General features: G+C 41.6%; 1 protein-coding gene across 1 annotated transcript in view; it reads left to right on the top strand.

The window, feature by feature from the left end:
* LOC121277359 (centrosomal protein of 120 kDa) overlaps positions 1-16,381 on the top strand; it is a 126,232-nt gene that overhangs the window by 74,444 nt on the left and 35,407 nt on the right. The window contains exons 13-16 of the mRNA XM_041186736.1: positions 319-415; positions 6,079-6,240; positions 6,624-6,713; positions 12,322-12,414. Of these exons, the coding sequence (XP_041042670.1) occupies positions 319-415; positions 6,079-6,240; positions 6,624-6,713; positions 12,322-12,414 (442 nt within the window). The remainder of the gene's footprint in view (positions 1-318; positions 416-6,078; positions 6,241-6,623; positions 6,714-12,321; positions 12,415-16,381) is intronic.

Here is a 16,381-nt window from a genome sequence, read left to right as displayed (position 1 = left end):
CTTTTTCCTTTTCTTCTTGCTGAAGTTCTCTGCCTGAAGGCCGGTCCTTTGCAATTATTTGCCAACCATGGCAAAATGCCATGATTTTTTGCTACACTCAGTGCGAGGAGGCAAGCCCTGAGTCTACCTCAACCAGAATGGGGACTGAACCCTGTACTGTTGGCATTAGTCTGATCCACACATTAACCACTTAGTCAACTGAGCTAAGCGGCCCCCATCTCATTAATCATAACATTTTTGAATTTGACACTTGTGTACCCTGAAATTTTATTTTGCGAGGGTGGTTGCTTAATTAAAATTATTCCACTATTTTAACAGGCCAAACAACAAAATTGCTGAACTGTACTATTCCATGACTCTGGAGGATTATAATTTTGTAAAAACTCAACATGTCACAGTGTCTGATTCATCTCAGGTAAGTACATGGTATCCTTGCATAAATTCAAGCTTGGATTTTGTGATACTGATTGAGAAATGAATGTTGTGTTGTAAGTTTTGATCTGTGTTTACTTAAATACTGCTGTGTGCATATGATCAACTTAGCACATAAAGTGTAAAAATGTTTGACTGAAGTCTTAACTAAAATACTACTTAGACATTGTTAATGTCTGCAAGCTACACAAAACAAATTCAGTGTGGTCACTGCCTATGCATCTACCTTGCATTAAAAATATCCATTAAATTTGCAGGAGATGCAGTGTCAGGCCTTGGGAGTTCTCAGTATCTGTTTTCTAAACTGTTGCAAATTGCTGCATGCACACAAAGAGTGATAGGACATTTGAAAGGAGGTAAATGAGAGAAAGCTATTAAAGGAATCAAACTAGATTGCCTAAGTCGTGCACTAAAGATGTCTGACTCAAATATGGCAGCTAACTCATTGTAGAACTCTTTCACATTACTGCAGTATGATGCATATACATGCAAGGTTACTTCATATATGCAAGTATGAACTAGAATCTAAATTTGTGCATTTGTGGACTTGCTTTCCTGTAACAGCCAGTTCCATCTGAACTGCTGGGTAGTTTCACAAATTACAAAATGGGACTGGATTTTTTTATTTAAAAAAGGCTGATTCTCGTCGCTCACATTTTCACTAGTGAAAAAAAAACTAATATTTATGTTATGCTTTATCATGTCCTCAAGCTGTCCCAAATCATGGTCAATTAATTACTTTTCAAAAGCGTCGTTGGTCCTAAAGGCATACACACTAGGAGCTATTGTCAGTTTTAACTGTATCAGCAAAGCTTCTCTTACCATACTTATTTTGTTGCTGTAAAGCACATGGAAAACTGAACTAATATTAGGCTCTTGTAGTTCTACATTAGATTTTTTGCAAAACGTGTTGAAAAGAGGAAGCAGGGAAAGTTTTGGGAGATAGGCAGGGTGAGATAGACTCCCAACTACCAAATTTAAAAAGAAATCAAAAAGGCTAATGGAATTTTTAACCCTTATCTCAAAGAGGCTGGATTATAAAGGGAAGGAAGTTATGCCTCAATTGTATTTTATTTTATTCATTCATGTGATGTGGGCTTTGCTGGCTGGGCCAGCATTTATTGCCCATCTCTAGTTGCCTTTGAGAAGGTGGTGGTGAGCTGCCTTCTTGAATCGTTGCAGTCCATGTGGTGTCGGTACACCCACAGCGCTGTTAGGGAGGGAGTTCCAGGAGTTTGACCGAGTGAGTGAAGGCATGGCAATATAGTTCCAAGTCAGGATGGTGACTGACTTGAAGGGGAACTTGCAGGTGGTGGTGTTCTCATCTATCTGCTGTCCTTCTAGATGGTAGAGGTTGTGGGTTTGGAAGGTGCTGTCTAAGGAGCCTTGGTGAACTCCTGCAGTGCATCTTGTAGATGGTACACACTGCTGCTACTGTGCGTCGATGGTGGAGGGAGTGAATGATTGTGGATGTGGTGCCAATCAAGTGGGCTGCTTTGTCCTGGATGGTGTAAAGCTTCCTGAGTTTTGTTGGAGCTGCACTCATCCAAACAATTGGGGAGTATTCCATCCCATTCCTGACTTGTGCCTTGAAGATGGTGGACAGGCACTGGGGAGACAAGAGGTGAGTCACTCATCACAGGATTCCTAACCCCTAACCTGCTCTTGTAACCACAGTATTTATATGGCTAGTCCATTCAGTTCCTGGTCAATGGTAACCTCTAGGATGTTGATAGTGAGGAATTCGGTAATGGTAATGCCACTGAACGTCAAGGGGCAATGGTTAGATTCTCTCTGGTTGGAGATGGTTATTGCCTGACACTTGTGCGGCATGAATGTTACTTGCCACTTGTCAGCCCAAACCTGGATATTGTCCAGTTCTTGCCGCATGTGGACATGGACTACTTAAGTATCTGAGGAGTCACAAATGGTGCTGAACATTGTGCGATCATCAGCAAAATCACCACTTCTGACCTTATGATGGAAGGAAGGTCATTGATGAAGCAGCTGAAGATGGTTGGGCCGAGGACACTACCCTGAGGAACTCCTGCAGTCGAGTCCTGGAGCTGAGATGACTGACCTCCAACAACCACAACCATCTTCCTTTGTGCTAGGTATGACTCCAACTAGTGGAGAGTTTTCCCTCTGATTTCCATTGATTCCAGTTTTGCTAGGGCTCCTTGACGCCACACTTGGTCAAACGCGCCTTGATGTCAAGGGCAGACTCTCTCACCTCACCTCGGGATTTCAGCTCTTTTGTCCATGTTTGAACCAAGGCTGTGATGAGGTCAGGAGCTGAGTGGCCCTGGTGAACCTAAACTGGGTATCAGTGAGCAGGTGATTGTAAAGTAAGTGCCAGTTGATGACCCCTTCCATTACTTTACTGATGATCAAGAGTACACTGATAGGTTGGTAATTGGCTGAGTTTCTATGTGTCCTGCTTTTTGTGCACAGGACGTACCTGGGCAATTTTCCACATAGTCGGGTAGATGTCAGTGCTGTAGCTGTACTGGAGCAGCTTGGCTCAGGGTTCTGGAGTACAAGTCTTCAGCACTATTGCTGGAATATTGTCAGGGCTCACAGCCTTTGCACTACCCAGTGTCTTCAGCCATTTCTTGATATCATGTGGAGTGAATTAAATTGGTTGAAGACTGGCATCTGTGATGCGGGAGACCTCCAGAGGAGGCCCAGATGGATCATCCACGTGGCACTTGTGGCTGAAGATTGTACCAAATGCGTCAGCATTATCTTTTGCACTGGATTTGCTGTGCTCCCCCATCATTGAGCAGTGTGTTGTTTAATTGTTCACCACCTTTCACGACTGGATGTGGCAGGACGGCAGAGCTTAGATCTGGTCCGTTGGTTGTGGGGTCGCTTTGCTCTGTCTGTCACTTGCTGCTTATGCTGTTTAGCATGCAAGTAATCCTGTGTTGTAGCTTCACCAGGTTGACACCTCATTTTTAGGTATGCCTGATGTTGCTCCTGCTCCTGGCATGCCCTCCTGTGCCATTCATTGAACCAGGGTTGATCCCCTGGCTTGATGGTAATGATAGAGTGGGGGGTATGCTAGGAGATGAGGTTACAGATTGTGCTCGAGTATAATTCTGCTGTTGCTGATATCCCATAGCGCTCATGGATGCCCAGTCTTCAGTTGCTAGATCTGTTCGTAACCTCTCCCATTTGGCACGGTGGTCGTGCCACACAACATGATGGAGGGTATCCTCGATGTGAATGTGGGATTTTGTCTGCACAATGACTTGTGGTGGTCAATCCTACCAATACTGTCATGGACAGATGCATCTGTGGCAGGCAGGTTGGTGAGGATGAAGCCAAGTATGTTTTTCCCTCTTGTTGGTTCCCTCACTACCTGCCGCAGACCCGGTCTAGCAGCTGTGTCATTTAAGACTCGGCCAGCTCAGTCAGTAGTGGTGCTACCAAGCTACTCTTGGTAATGGACATTGAAGTCCCCCACCCAGAGTACATTCGGCACCCTTGGCAGCCTCAGTGCTTCCTCCAAGTGGTGCTGAACACAGAGGAGTACTAATTCATCAGCTGAGAGAGGTCAGTACGTGGTAATCAGCACCTTGCCCATGTTTGACCTGATGCCATGAGACTTCATTTGGTCCGTAGTCAATGTTGTGGTCTCACAGGGCAACTCTGTCATGACTGTATACTGCTGTGCCACCACCACTGCCGGCTCTGTCCTGCAGGTGGGACAAGACATATCCAGGGATGGTGATGGTGGTGTCTGGGACATTATCAGTAAGATATGATTCTTTGAGGATAATGATGTCAGGCTTGCTTGACTGGTCTATGAAACAGCTCTCCCAATTTTGACACTAGCCCCCAGATTTTAGTAAGGAGGACTTTGTAGGGCCGACAGGACTGAAGTTGTCATTTCCGGTGCCTAGGTTGATGCTGGGTGGTCTGTACAGTTTCATTTTTTGAGATATTGTAGCAGTTTGATACAACTGAGTTCCTTGCTAGGGCATTTAAGAGTGAACCACTGACAATTGCTGTGGGTGTGCAGTCACATGTAGGCCAGACCAGGTAAGGACGACAGATTTCCTTCCCTAAGGACATTAGTGAACCAGATGGGTTCTTAGAACAATCGACAATGGTCATGGTCATTATTAGACTTTTAATTCCAGATTTTTATTGAATTCAATTTCCACCACCTGCTGTGGCCGGATTCAAACTCAGGTCCCGAGAGCATTACCCTGGGTCTCTGGATTACCAGTCCAGCGACAATATCACTATGCTATCGCCTCCCCTCTAACCTCAGTTGTATAGCACCTTGGTCAGGCCCTATCTGGAGTACTATATTCATGTTTTGGCACAACGGCTCATGATAGATATTTTGACTCTGGAGAGGATGCAGCAAAGATTTTGCAGAATGATGTCTGGGCTTAGAGGGTTAAATTATGAGGTCAGGCTGCATAAACTAGGCTGGTATTCCCTTGAATTTCAATGACTGATGATGGTCTGATTGAAGTTTAAAATGTTCCAAGGTTTGATAGGCTAGATACAGCAAAACTCTTAACTGCTGAAATAAAAGCAAAATACTGTGGATGTTGAAGATCTGAAATAAAAATAAATGCTGGAAGAGCTCAGCAAGTCTGGCAGCAACTGTGAAGAAAGAAACAGAGTTAATGGTTTGAGTCCAATGTGACTCTTCTTCAGAACTAAATTGAAGTTCTGAAGAATTATTATATTGGACTTGAAATGTTAACTCTGTTTCTCCCTTCACAGGTGATGCTATACCTGATGAATTCTTCAGCACTTCCTGTTTTTAAAACTTTTAGCTGATTGGACATCAGGAAATCATGGGCCTAATCTTAAGATTAGAGCTTGGCCATTTAGGAGGGAAATCAGAAAGCACTTTCTTTTGTAGAAAGTGTAGCAGAAATCTGGACTGCTCTTCCTCAACAGGCTGTGACAATTTGATCTTTCAACACTCAGATCAATAGTTTTTTTGCTAATTAAGCTCATTCAAAATAATTTATCATCTCCGTTATATTAGAAACAATAATGATAATAATTGTAAAACCTGTTCTTTGAATCAAAGGGATTATCTATAACCATGGTGTAGCTATACCACTTGAACAGGTTTATTTGGAGCACAATGATGTTTTTCAGTTAAAATAACCATCTGAAACCTTAAAGTATAACACAATGATTAGCCATTTATCCCCACATCAAAAACACGACTCTTATTTTTCTTGATTTTTTTAGGTTTTTTTTCAGATTAAATGGATCCAACTGGGAAATATTGGGAGTTGCAAATAGGTGTTAAGAGCCACATGCAGCTCTGGAGCTGCAGATTGCAGACCCTTGCCCTAATTGAATGGTTGAACAGGTTGAACAGGCTGAATAGGCTGACTGGCCTACTGCTTCTACATTCACCAGCATTTGCTTAGAGTACAAATGTAAATAAATTCATAACAAAAAAAGAAACAAATACCTGGAAAAACTCAGCAGGTCTGGCAGCATCGGCGGAGAGGAGCTCTTCTCCGCCGATGCTGCCAGACCTGCTGAGTTTTTCCAGGTATTTCTGTTTCTGTTTTTGTTTTGGATTTCCAGCATCTGCGATTTTTGTTTTTATTAAATAAATTCATAAATGGTAAATATCTGTTTTTACTTTAGAATTCAAATATTGGACAGCAACAACAACCTGATCTTTCAGCTAAGCCTGTTCAGGCTTCAGGGCCGGGCCCTGATCCTGTGCCTCGTGAGACAATGGAATATAAAGCTGCATTAGAGCTGGAAATGTGGAAAGAAGTGCAAGAAGATTTGTTCCAGGACCAGGTACACCCTTTTTTACCTCAGCAACAAGAGACAAATGCAAATTTAAAGAGTAACTTGTTGCTAAAATAACATCTGTTGGCACATAGTATGGAAAAGCATATTTGGATCATTGACATAATTGGAGCCTACCTAATAGTACAGTATTGAAAGCAACTTCAATATACTTGAGCTTTGTATATTTTTAGTTACAACTTAAATATTATGTAACTCTAGGAGAGTTAAGCATTTCCCCATTTTTCTTTTTATTTTATTTCTCTCTCAGCAGGCTCCAAAGCAAACCTCCTGAATTAATTGTCTGAATAAATCTTGTGTTCCATGTGAATGCATATTTCATTGTGGTTTGTGTGTGAATGGCCAATGTGTTATTTATTTCTTGCCAATAGTTGAAGCAAAAAGAGCTGGCTCACATGCAGGCCCTTGCTGAGGAGTGGAAGAAGAGAGACAGAGAAAGGGAAGCACTTGTGAAGAAAAAGGTGAGGGGGAAGGAGAGAGAAATTGTATAATGCCAAGTAGCTGTAAGTGTTTTCAAGAACTTAAGGCTGGTTCCTTGGTCAATAACTGCTTTCCCTGCAGTGAGCATAATTCAGATAGCATAGTGCATTTTTACTCTCTGTGCCTCATATAATTCAAGTATTCTATATTTTACACAGTGCTTCAATTGTCAGCTCAGTGGCAAATGACTATTACAAAGCTTCCTTGGGGTTGGGAGTTTAAAGAAAGCTTTATAACCTTTTTTTACCCACCTTCCTTTTCATTCATTCAATAGTCCCAAACCTTAAAACTGTTCTCAATCTCCTGGCCACTCCTGACCATATTTCTTCTACACTACATGATGGAAAAAGATGTGAAACAAGACCTCTCTGTCTACTTTATACCATGACTCTATTTGAAAAAGAGGAGAGAAGTCTGTCAGTGCCCTGACCAATATTCCCTCTTCAACTAGCACCACAAAAAAAAATTACTTAATTTATCTCATCCTTTCAGTTTTTTATATGGTAGTTCAGGGTTGAAGGAAGGGGCAAATTGTCCAGGATGAATATGTGGTGCAGATGTTAAATATTTGCATTGTTGTTTATAAATTATGGCATCTTGGAAGTGAGAATATACGTCTTGAGAAGAATATGGAACAATTGGTAGAGATAACTGTCGAAACAGAATTGTTTCTCCAAAGAAAGCAACTCCAGCGAGATTCTGATTGTATGCTGTTTAAAGAAACCAGGGAAGACCTAGCATGCTCTAGCCATAATTTTCCACCATTCTTTAACATGCCAATTGCACAATGGAACTGAAGAGTAGGAAATGTAGCACCTTTGTTCAAGAAGGGAATAAAGAATAAGCCTGGTATTTATAGATTACGTTGTTCGAACGTTAGTTGTGGACAAACTCTCAGAATCCATAATTCAAGATAAATTTAGTGAGCATTTAAAAATGGAGTGGTTCACCAAGAACTGCCAGCACAGATTTATTGAAGGCAAGTTGTGCTTGACAAAATTGATAGATTTTTTGAAGAAGTGATTACTTGGATACAGGGGATAAACCTAGTGTTCATGGACCATTTTCAATGAGCAGTCTACTGCAGAGAAAATGACTGTAAGGATATGTGGTGAGAAGCTCATCTCGGGTTTAAATACACCATCAAGGTTGCAAACAGTCTGGCTCAGCTTCAGACAGAAGTGAGGGAGAAGGATGTTGTTGGTGTCTAGGGAATGGAATTTCTTGGCAGAGACCATGTGGTAGAGAGAGTGGGTTGCCACATAGATTGAGCTTTACTTGCCAGTCTGCCTTCATTACTCCTCTCCTCAAAAAAAAACTATCTTTGACCCCTCAGTCCTTGCAAACTACCAACCCATCTCCAATCTCCCTTTCCTCTCATGTCTTTGAACTATTATCATTTCCCAAATCTGTGCCCATCTTTCCCAGAACTCCATGTTTGGATCCCTCAAATCAGGTTTCTTATCAAATTCACAAATTACTTCCTATGTGGCTTTGCTAATGGTAAACAATCCCTCCTCATCATTCTTGACCTATCTGCAGCCTTTGACGTGGTAGATCACCCATATTTCTCCAGTGCCTCTTTATTGTCATCCAGTTGGGTGAGACTACACTCCCCTAGTTCCATTCTTATTTATCCAGTTGTAGCCAGAGAATCAGCTGCAATGACTTATGTTTCTGCTCTGGCCCAGTTACCTCTGGTGTCCCCCAAAATTTATCCTTGACTCCTTCCACTTTTCATCTGCATTCTGCCCCTGGCGACACGGTTTGAAAACACAATCAGTTCCCACATGTATGTCGCTGACACCCAGCTCCACCTCTGCACCATTTCCCTTGATCCCTCCACCGTCTCTAAATCACAAGACTGCTTGTCCATCATCTAATACTGGATGAGCAGAAATACCCTTCAGCAAAATATTGGGAATATCACTAAAGTCATTGTCTTTGGTCTCTGCCAAAAAACTCCGTTCCCTAGACACCAGCTTCATCCTTCTCCCTCACTACTGTCTGAAGCTGAGCCAGACTGTTTGCAACCTTGGTGTTGTATTTAAACTTGAGATGAGCTTCTCACCACATATCCTTACAATCATTAAGACCACCTATTTCCACCTCCCTAGCATTGGCTGACTCCACATTTGGCACATCTGCTGTTTAAAATCTCATCTAAGCCTTTATTACCTCTAGGCTTGACTATTCCAATACTCTCCTGTTCGGCCTCTCATCCCACCCTCTAAGCTTCAGCTCATCCAAAACTCTGCTGCCAATGCCATAAATTGTGCAAAGTCCCATTCAATCACGACCCTTACTCCCATTCAAGCACGACCCTTACTCCATTGTTCCTGGTTAAACAACATCTCAATTTCAAAATTCTTATCCTTGTTTTCGTATTCTTCCAACATCTTCCCTCTCCCTCACTGTTACCTCCTTCAGCACTACAGTCCTCAAATATCTGTGCTCCTTCAATTCAGGCCTCATAAGCATCCATGATTTTTATACTTTACCATAGGTGGCTTCAGCTATCTTCAGCTACCAAAGCCCTAAGGTCTGGAATTCCTTCCCTAAGCCTCTCTGTGCCTCTACTTCTCTTTCCTCCTTTAAGATACTCCTTAAAAACTTTCTTTTTGAGTAAACTTTTGTTCATCTACCCTAATATCTCCTTATGTGACAGAGTGCAGCGCCCCTGTGAAGTGCCTTGGGATGTTTTACTATGTTAAATGTGCTATATAAACAACATTGATGCTGTTGATGATAATGATGAAATTAGAGGAAATGATGTGTGCACAAGATGTGTTAGAAGTAGTATATCGCAGGGACAGGTGCCTGCTTTACTTTAGTGGTTGGTGTATTTAATTAATTTGGACTTGCATAAAGGAAACATCAGGTGGAATCGTCCCAGAATTGCACTAAGTGCGGTAGTGGGCGTGAGAAACGACGTTTTACCCGTGTGCCGCCATGGCAGGTTTTCATTCTGTATTGCCCACTTCCCTCCTCATTAATTATGCAGCCACAGGAAACAGGCTGCCTCACTGGTGGGTGGCCTCTGAATCACTCTCTATGCCGTTACCTCACTGTTTCCTGACTCCGGGTACCATATCTAAACTGCAGCCCCGCACACAGTTCTCAGTGCTTGCAGCCCAGGACTACAGTGAAGACATGACCCTGAAAGCTTAGCAGAGTTCAGTGACTTGTCGCTGGAATGCCTTTCGGAAGCCCTCCATGACGTCCTCCACCCCTGCTCTGGCCACAGGAGGTAAAGCAATCTCACCACTCTGGCTTGGGAGGTGGTGGCAGTGGTGGTCAATGCCAATGCTCCACAGAAGAGGTTGGCCATCCAGTGCAGAAAGAGAATGAATGATCTCATCCGTGCCGCCAACTAAGGCAACCATTTCATCACTCTAAACTCACACTCACAAGGCTATCACACATCCACTGGCATCTTGCTCACTGCCAGCTCAAGGAGCATCACCACTTATTCTCTCATACACACCCTCACATCTCCATCTGCCTCCTCAGCTCTCACCATCTTGAGGTCACTTGCACAGTTCAACATGTGCACCTACACATCCCCTGGTATACCAGCCTTCCCCAGTACAGCCCTTGCCCAGCAGCCTCTTCCCTTGCCTGAGGCCACTTCTTCCCCTTCCCCAAGCAAGCCCTAGCCCTGCAGCCATTGAAAAGCCACCCCGGCCTTATGGCTGGCCTGGCAGGTACAGACCTGCCGTGAGCCCCTCTAAAAGCAATGTGGTGCTGTCTGTGAAGCCTGGCATTAATGACCGAAAACAAGATGCTGCCTGAAACAAGGTAGGCAAACAAATCTCAAAATCGCAAGTGAAGTGCAGTTCATCAGATGCATGCAGCTTATGTACAGTTGTGAAACACATTGGTCTGATGTGCTTATAATGAGATGCTTAAGTATTGAAATTAGGTTCCTGATGTGCGGCGGCAAGAAACGCAACCCGCCATTGACAGGTTGAGCGGATGATTGCAAACTAGTTTTACGATGACATGAAACTGATTTTTGCGATCCCCGATAATTTCCATTCCTGTCTGCTATGATGCCCGCTGCAAACTGGAGTGGACAATTCCGCCCATAGTCTTTGAAATTTGTTGACAACAGAAAAAAGATTTCACCAATAATATAAAACCGGGAAGAGATGCGCAGTTTTGAAAAATGAACAAACAAATAGCAGTTGCAGTCTAATGTCAGCAAGTGTGAGGTTGTACATTTTGGGGAATAAGTCAGAAATGGGAGTCTAACCTCATGGAAAAAACACTAATAATGTGCAGGACCAGGGACAAAGGAGTTCAAATTCGTCAATCCCTGAAAGTTTTAACTGGAAAAAGTTTCAGTAAACAGTTGGAGCCCAGTGTTGTACATGAGTACTAGTTTGCACATGTTGCTGTCATCATCTCATATCAATGTGAGGTAAATTTTGCATTTCAATGCAGTGATACTAATGTTGGATTGACCAAGGGCTTTGCAACTAAATCAAAGTATCCATTTTTCCTCCACACTCAACTGAGCTGTGTTTCCATGATTTCCAATGCAGAAGAAACTCTGGCTGCTATTTGGAAGAATCTGACTAAGAGGGAATGCATAGTAGTGTCCTTAAAGGAAGACTGATGCTTTGAACTTCAGTGCAGTTTAGGCAGCAAAATACTTGGAATAATACATTTTAAGTTAATTCAACTCAGTGGTGTCCATTGTTTATCTCTCTGGCTTCATAATATGCTAAACACCTTAAACCTATTTAATATTGGTGTTTGGTCAGTTGAAGCAAAGCTGCCTTCCATTTTGTCTCTATTTGATTAGTTATATGACCTGCAATAACAATCATTTTAACTGGTTATCTCGGCTTGCGTGAGTAAAGTAGAAATAAAAACTACAAATGTTCAAAGTCTAAAATTCAAAACAAAATACTCTGGAAAAGCACTTAAGGCTGGGCAACATTTAAGACATGCTTACAATATTTATGTTTATGCTGGTGTTGACCTGAGCAGAGATCATTATTAATTATAGACAGAGATGTGGAGTTTTATGTGAGTCCAGAGCTCAGCTTTGGCCAGTACATTATAAATTTATTGAAATCCTCGACAGGGTGCACTTACACTTTAATTATTTTTAAATTGATCTTGCTGACCTTTATAAGATGCTTAGAAAGTATAATGGACCTTTTTAAAATATTCTAGACTCCTGAAATTTCTATCCAGCATTACAGGGAGATGGCATAAGTACATAATTATTGTAATTCAAATGCCTTGTAGCAAAAGGTGGTAAACAGGCTACAAGTCCTACTGATGAGAAAGCTAAAAGTACGAAGAAGTATTAAGATCAAACCTGTCCCTTTGTAACAGATCTCAACACACTCACTCACCTTTGTTTTGTTTGGATTATGACAAAGTATATTGCTTTCATAAAAAAAAAAGGTAGAATGAGGCTTTTATCATTTTTTCAGGATGGGATTCAAAGATGGAGAGCCACTTGTCCAGATATGCCTGACAGGATTTCATTAGTGTATTTTGTAAATTGCCTATACTATACTGGAAAGAAACTTCATGTTTTTGCATTTTTTTTGTCCTTGATGACAGGTGCTTGAATATGCTGTGCTTGAGGAACGACTACAAAAAACATTGGCAGATTTGGAAAAAAGAGAGCGGCAACTTGCTAATGGTGAAACAGAGGTAATTGTGTTTATTTTTTTATAATACTGGAGATGCAAAAAAATTTAACCTTTGTTTTAGTTGAAACCTTTTTGGCTGAACATTGGATGACCTTTTTACTTTAGATGCAATGTAAATTTGATGCTTCAAAAGAATTGAAAGAAAGCTTTTGTCCTTGGCAATTAGGCACTGCTGTCAAGATAGCTGTTATTGTACATTTCCTGTTCTCCTGTAGGTGGTGGTGGTGGGCCTTTTTGAATCACTGTAGTCCTTGCTGGTGTTGGGTAGCGAATTCCAGGATACTGAAGCAACAGTGAAGAAATAGCTTCTGTGCCCAAGTCAGGATAGTGCATGACTCACAGAAGGTCTTTGAGATTCCTACGATCGTGTGATTTTGCCCTTCTCCATAGGTAAGGGCATGGGATTGGGAGGTGTTGATGAAGTGAGCTTGATGAGGTGTTGCTACACATGCTGCAGATAGAGTATATTGCAGCCACAGTGTACTGATGATGAAAGAGATAATTACTGAGTTTAGTGATGGGGCACATCAAATGAGCTGCTCTATTCTGGGTGATATTGAACTTCCTGAGTTGTTACACCCAGGCCATACAGACAGTTGAGTGTTCCATCACATCCTTGGCTTGAGCCTGTTAGCTGGTGGTGGCTTTCATGGGTGAGGAGGTCAATCAATTGTCTCAGCCTTTGAACTCCTTGCATTGGTTGATCCAATCAAGCTCCTGGTCAGTGATGAGAAGATGTTGATGATGAAGGCTTGACGATAGTGGTGTCACATTACCAAATTTATATAATGCCTTTCATGTTCTCAATGTTCCAAAATGCTTCACAGCCAATGAATTATTTTTAAAGTCTGTCATTGTTATTTAGGCAGAAGTGGAAGCCAATTTGCACACAGCAAGTTGCCCAAATCTGCAATGAAATAATGACCTGTTAATGTTTTTGGTGTAGTTGATTTCGGCATAAATGTAGGCCAGGTGGGATACTGGGAACTCCCCTCCTCTTCAAATTTTGCTTAGGATATTTTGTGTCTCCTCGAATAGCAAACAAAATTTCCATTTAACATCTCTTATAGTTAAAAGCAAATCCTAATTAAGTTGAGCAGGTCTGTGCTATAATTAAAGATTATTTAGAATAAGATTGCTTTACTTTTCACATTCTCGTGCTACAGTTATTTAGTAAATCACTAGGTTTGGTTATGTGTTTGTGAGTCAATCCTGTATACTAGTAGTAAATGAATTTTTGAGGCGTGGCAAACTAATTTTGCACACAAGTGCATTGTGCAAAGTTTAAGACAGTTTTATTTTATTCATAGAAAATAGGAGTAGGAGTAGATCATTTGGCCCTTCGAGCCTTTTCTGCCATTCAGTATGATCACGGCTGATCTTCTATCTCAATGCCATACTCTCGCGCTCTCTCTATACCCCTTGGTGTCTTTAGAGTCTAGAAATCCAGTTATTTCCTTCTTAAATATATTCAGTGACTTGGCCTCCACAGCGTTCTGTGGTAGAGAATTCCACAGGTTCACCATCCTCTGAGTGACAACGTTTTTCCTCACCTTATTCCTAAGTGGCCTATCCCTGAGACTGCGACCCCTTGTTCTAGACCAGGGGTAATGTCACCCCTGCATCCAGTCTATCTAGCCCTGTTAGAATTTTATACGTTTCATTGAGATCCCCTCTCATCCTTCTAAACTCCAGTGAATACAGGCCTGGTCGACCCACTCTCTCCTCCTACGACAACCTTGCTATCCCAGGATTCGGTCTGGTGTTCCTTCGCTGCACTCCCTCTATGGCAAGTATATCCTTTCTTAGGTATGGAGACCAAAACTGTACGCACAACTCCAAGTGCCATCACACCAAGTACAGCTGCAGTAAGACATCCTTGCTCCTGTACTTCCTGTACTGAAGTCCTCTCGAAATGAAGGCCAACATACCTTTTGCCTTCTTAACTGCTTGCTGCACCTACATGCTTGCTTTCAGTGACTGGTGTTCAAGGACATCAGGTCCTTTTGTACAGCAACGTATCCCAATCCATCACCATTTAAATAATACTCTGCCATTCTGTTTTTCACACCAAAGTGAATAACTTCACATGTATCCACATTATACTGCATCTGCCATGTATTTGCCCACTCACTCAATTTGTCTAAATCACCTTGTAGCCTCTTAACATCCTCCTTACCACTCACATTCCCACCAAGTTTCATGTTGTCAGCTAACTTGGAAATATTACATTTCATCATCCAAATCATTGATATATATTGTGAATAGTTGGGGCCCAAGCACTGATCCCTGCGGTTCCCCACTAGTCACCACCTGCCACTCCAAAAAAGATCCATTTATTCCTATCCTGTCTTTCCTATCCACAAACCAATTCTCAATCCATGCCAATGTATTACCCCCAATCTAATATGCTTTAATTTTGTACACTAACCTCTTATATGGGACTTTATCAAGAGCTTTCTGAAAATCCAAATACACCACATTCACTGGTTCTCTCTTATCTATTCTGCTAGTTATGTCCTCAAAAAACTCCAGTGGGTTTGTCAAACATGATTTCCCTTTCATAAGCCCATGTTGACTTTGTCTGATCGCATTGATATTTTCTAAGTGTCCTGTTATCACACCCTTTATAATAGATTCGAGCATTTTCCCTACTACTGATGTTAGCCAACCGGACTGCAATTCACTGTTTTCTCCATCCCTCCTTTTTTGAATAGTGGGGGTTATGTTTGGCACCCTCCAATCTCCTGGGACTGTTCCAGAATCTACAGAATTTTGGACGATGACAACCAACGCATACACTATTTCCATGGCCACCTCCTCAGTACCCTGGGATGTAGATTATCAGGCCCTTGGAATTTATTGGCTTTCAGTCCCATTAATTTCTCCAGCACTATTTTTTTTACTAATACTAATTTCCTTCAATTCCTTCTTGCACTAGACACTTGGTTTCCTCACATTTCTGGGAAGTTAATTGTGTCTTTCTTCATGAAGACAGAACTAAAATAGTTGTTTAACTGCTCTGCCGTTTCTTCGTTGTCTATTATAAATTCTCCCGTTTCGGACTGTAAGGGACCTACATTTGTCTTCACTAATCTTTTTCTTTTTATATACTCACAGAAGCTTTTACAGTCTGCTTTTATGCTCCTTGCAAGTTTACTCATTCTCCCCTCCTATCAATCATTTGGTCCTCCTTTGCTGAATTCTAAACTACTTCCAATCCTCAGGCTTGCTACTTTTTCTAGCAACTTTATATGACTCCTCTTTAGATCTAATACTGTCCTTAATTTCTTTTGTTTGCCATGGTTGCACTGCTTTTCCTCTTGTGTTTTTGCACCAGAAAGGAATGTATAACTGTTGCAATGCATACACCTGTTCCTTAAATATTATCCATTGCCTATCCACCAACATGCCTTTTAATGAAGTTCCCCATCTATCTTAGCCAACTCATGCCTCATACCTTTGTAGTTTCCTTTGTTTAGATTTAGGACCCTAGTTTTGGATCTGACTACTTCAATTTCCATCCTAATGAAGAATTCTACCATGTTATGGTCACTGAACACTAAAGGACCCCGCAGAACAAGATTATTAATTAACCCTTCTCATTGCACAATACCAAATCTAGGATAGTCTATTCCATAGTTGGCTCCTCGATGTACTGGTCCAACAAAACCATCGCGTACTCACTCCAGGAATTCATTCACCACAGTATTATTGCTAATTTGGTTTGCCCAGTTTATATGTAGATTTAAGTCACCCATGATTACTGTAGCATCCTTGTTACATGCACCTGTAATTTCCTGTTTAATTCATCCAAAACGTAAAATAAGTAAAACGTAGAATCGGATATTCACATCACTGAACATACAAGTTCCTGCATTATGATTTAAATGATGGATGGGAATGCACAACAGGCCAGAATTAAGCGTGCAGATATTTTGGAGGGTTATGGGGTTGGAGAAGATAGG

The sequence above is a fragment of the Carcharodon carcharias genome, chromosome 4 (assembly GCF_017639515.1).
Source record: "Carcharodon carcharias isolate sCarCar2 chromosome 4, sCarCar2.pri, whole genome shotgun sequence".
NCBI classification, from domain to species: Eukaryota; Metazoa; Chordata; class Chondrichthyes; order Lamniformes; family Lamnidae; genus Carcharodon; species Carcharodon carcharias.
Note: the sequence above shows the minus strand (reverse complement) of the source record. Positions and strands in the feature narration are given on the sequence as shown.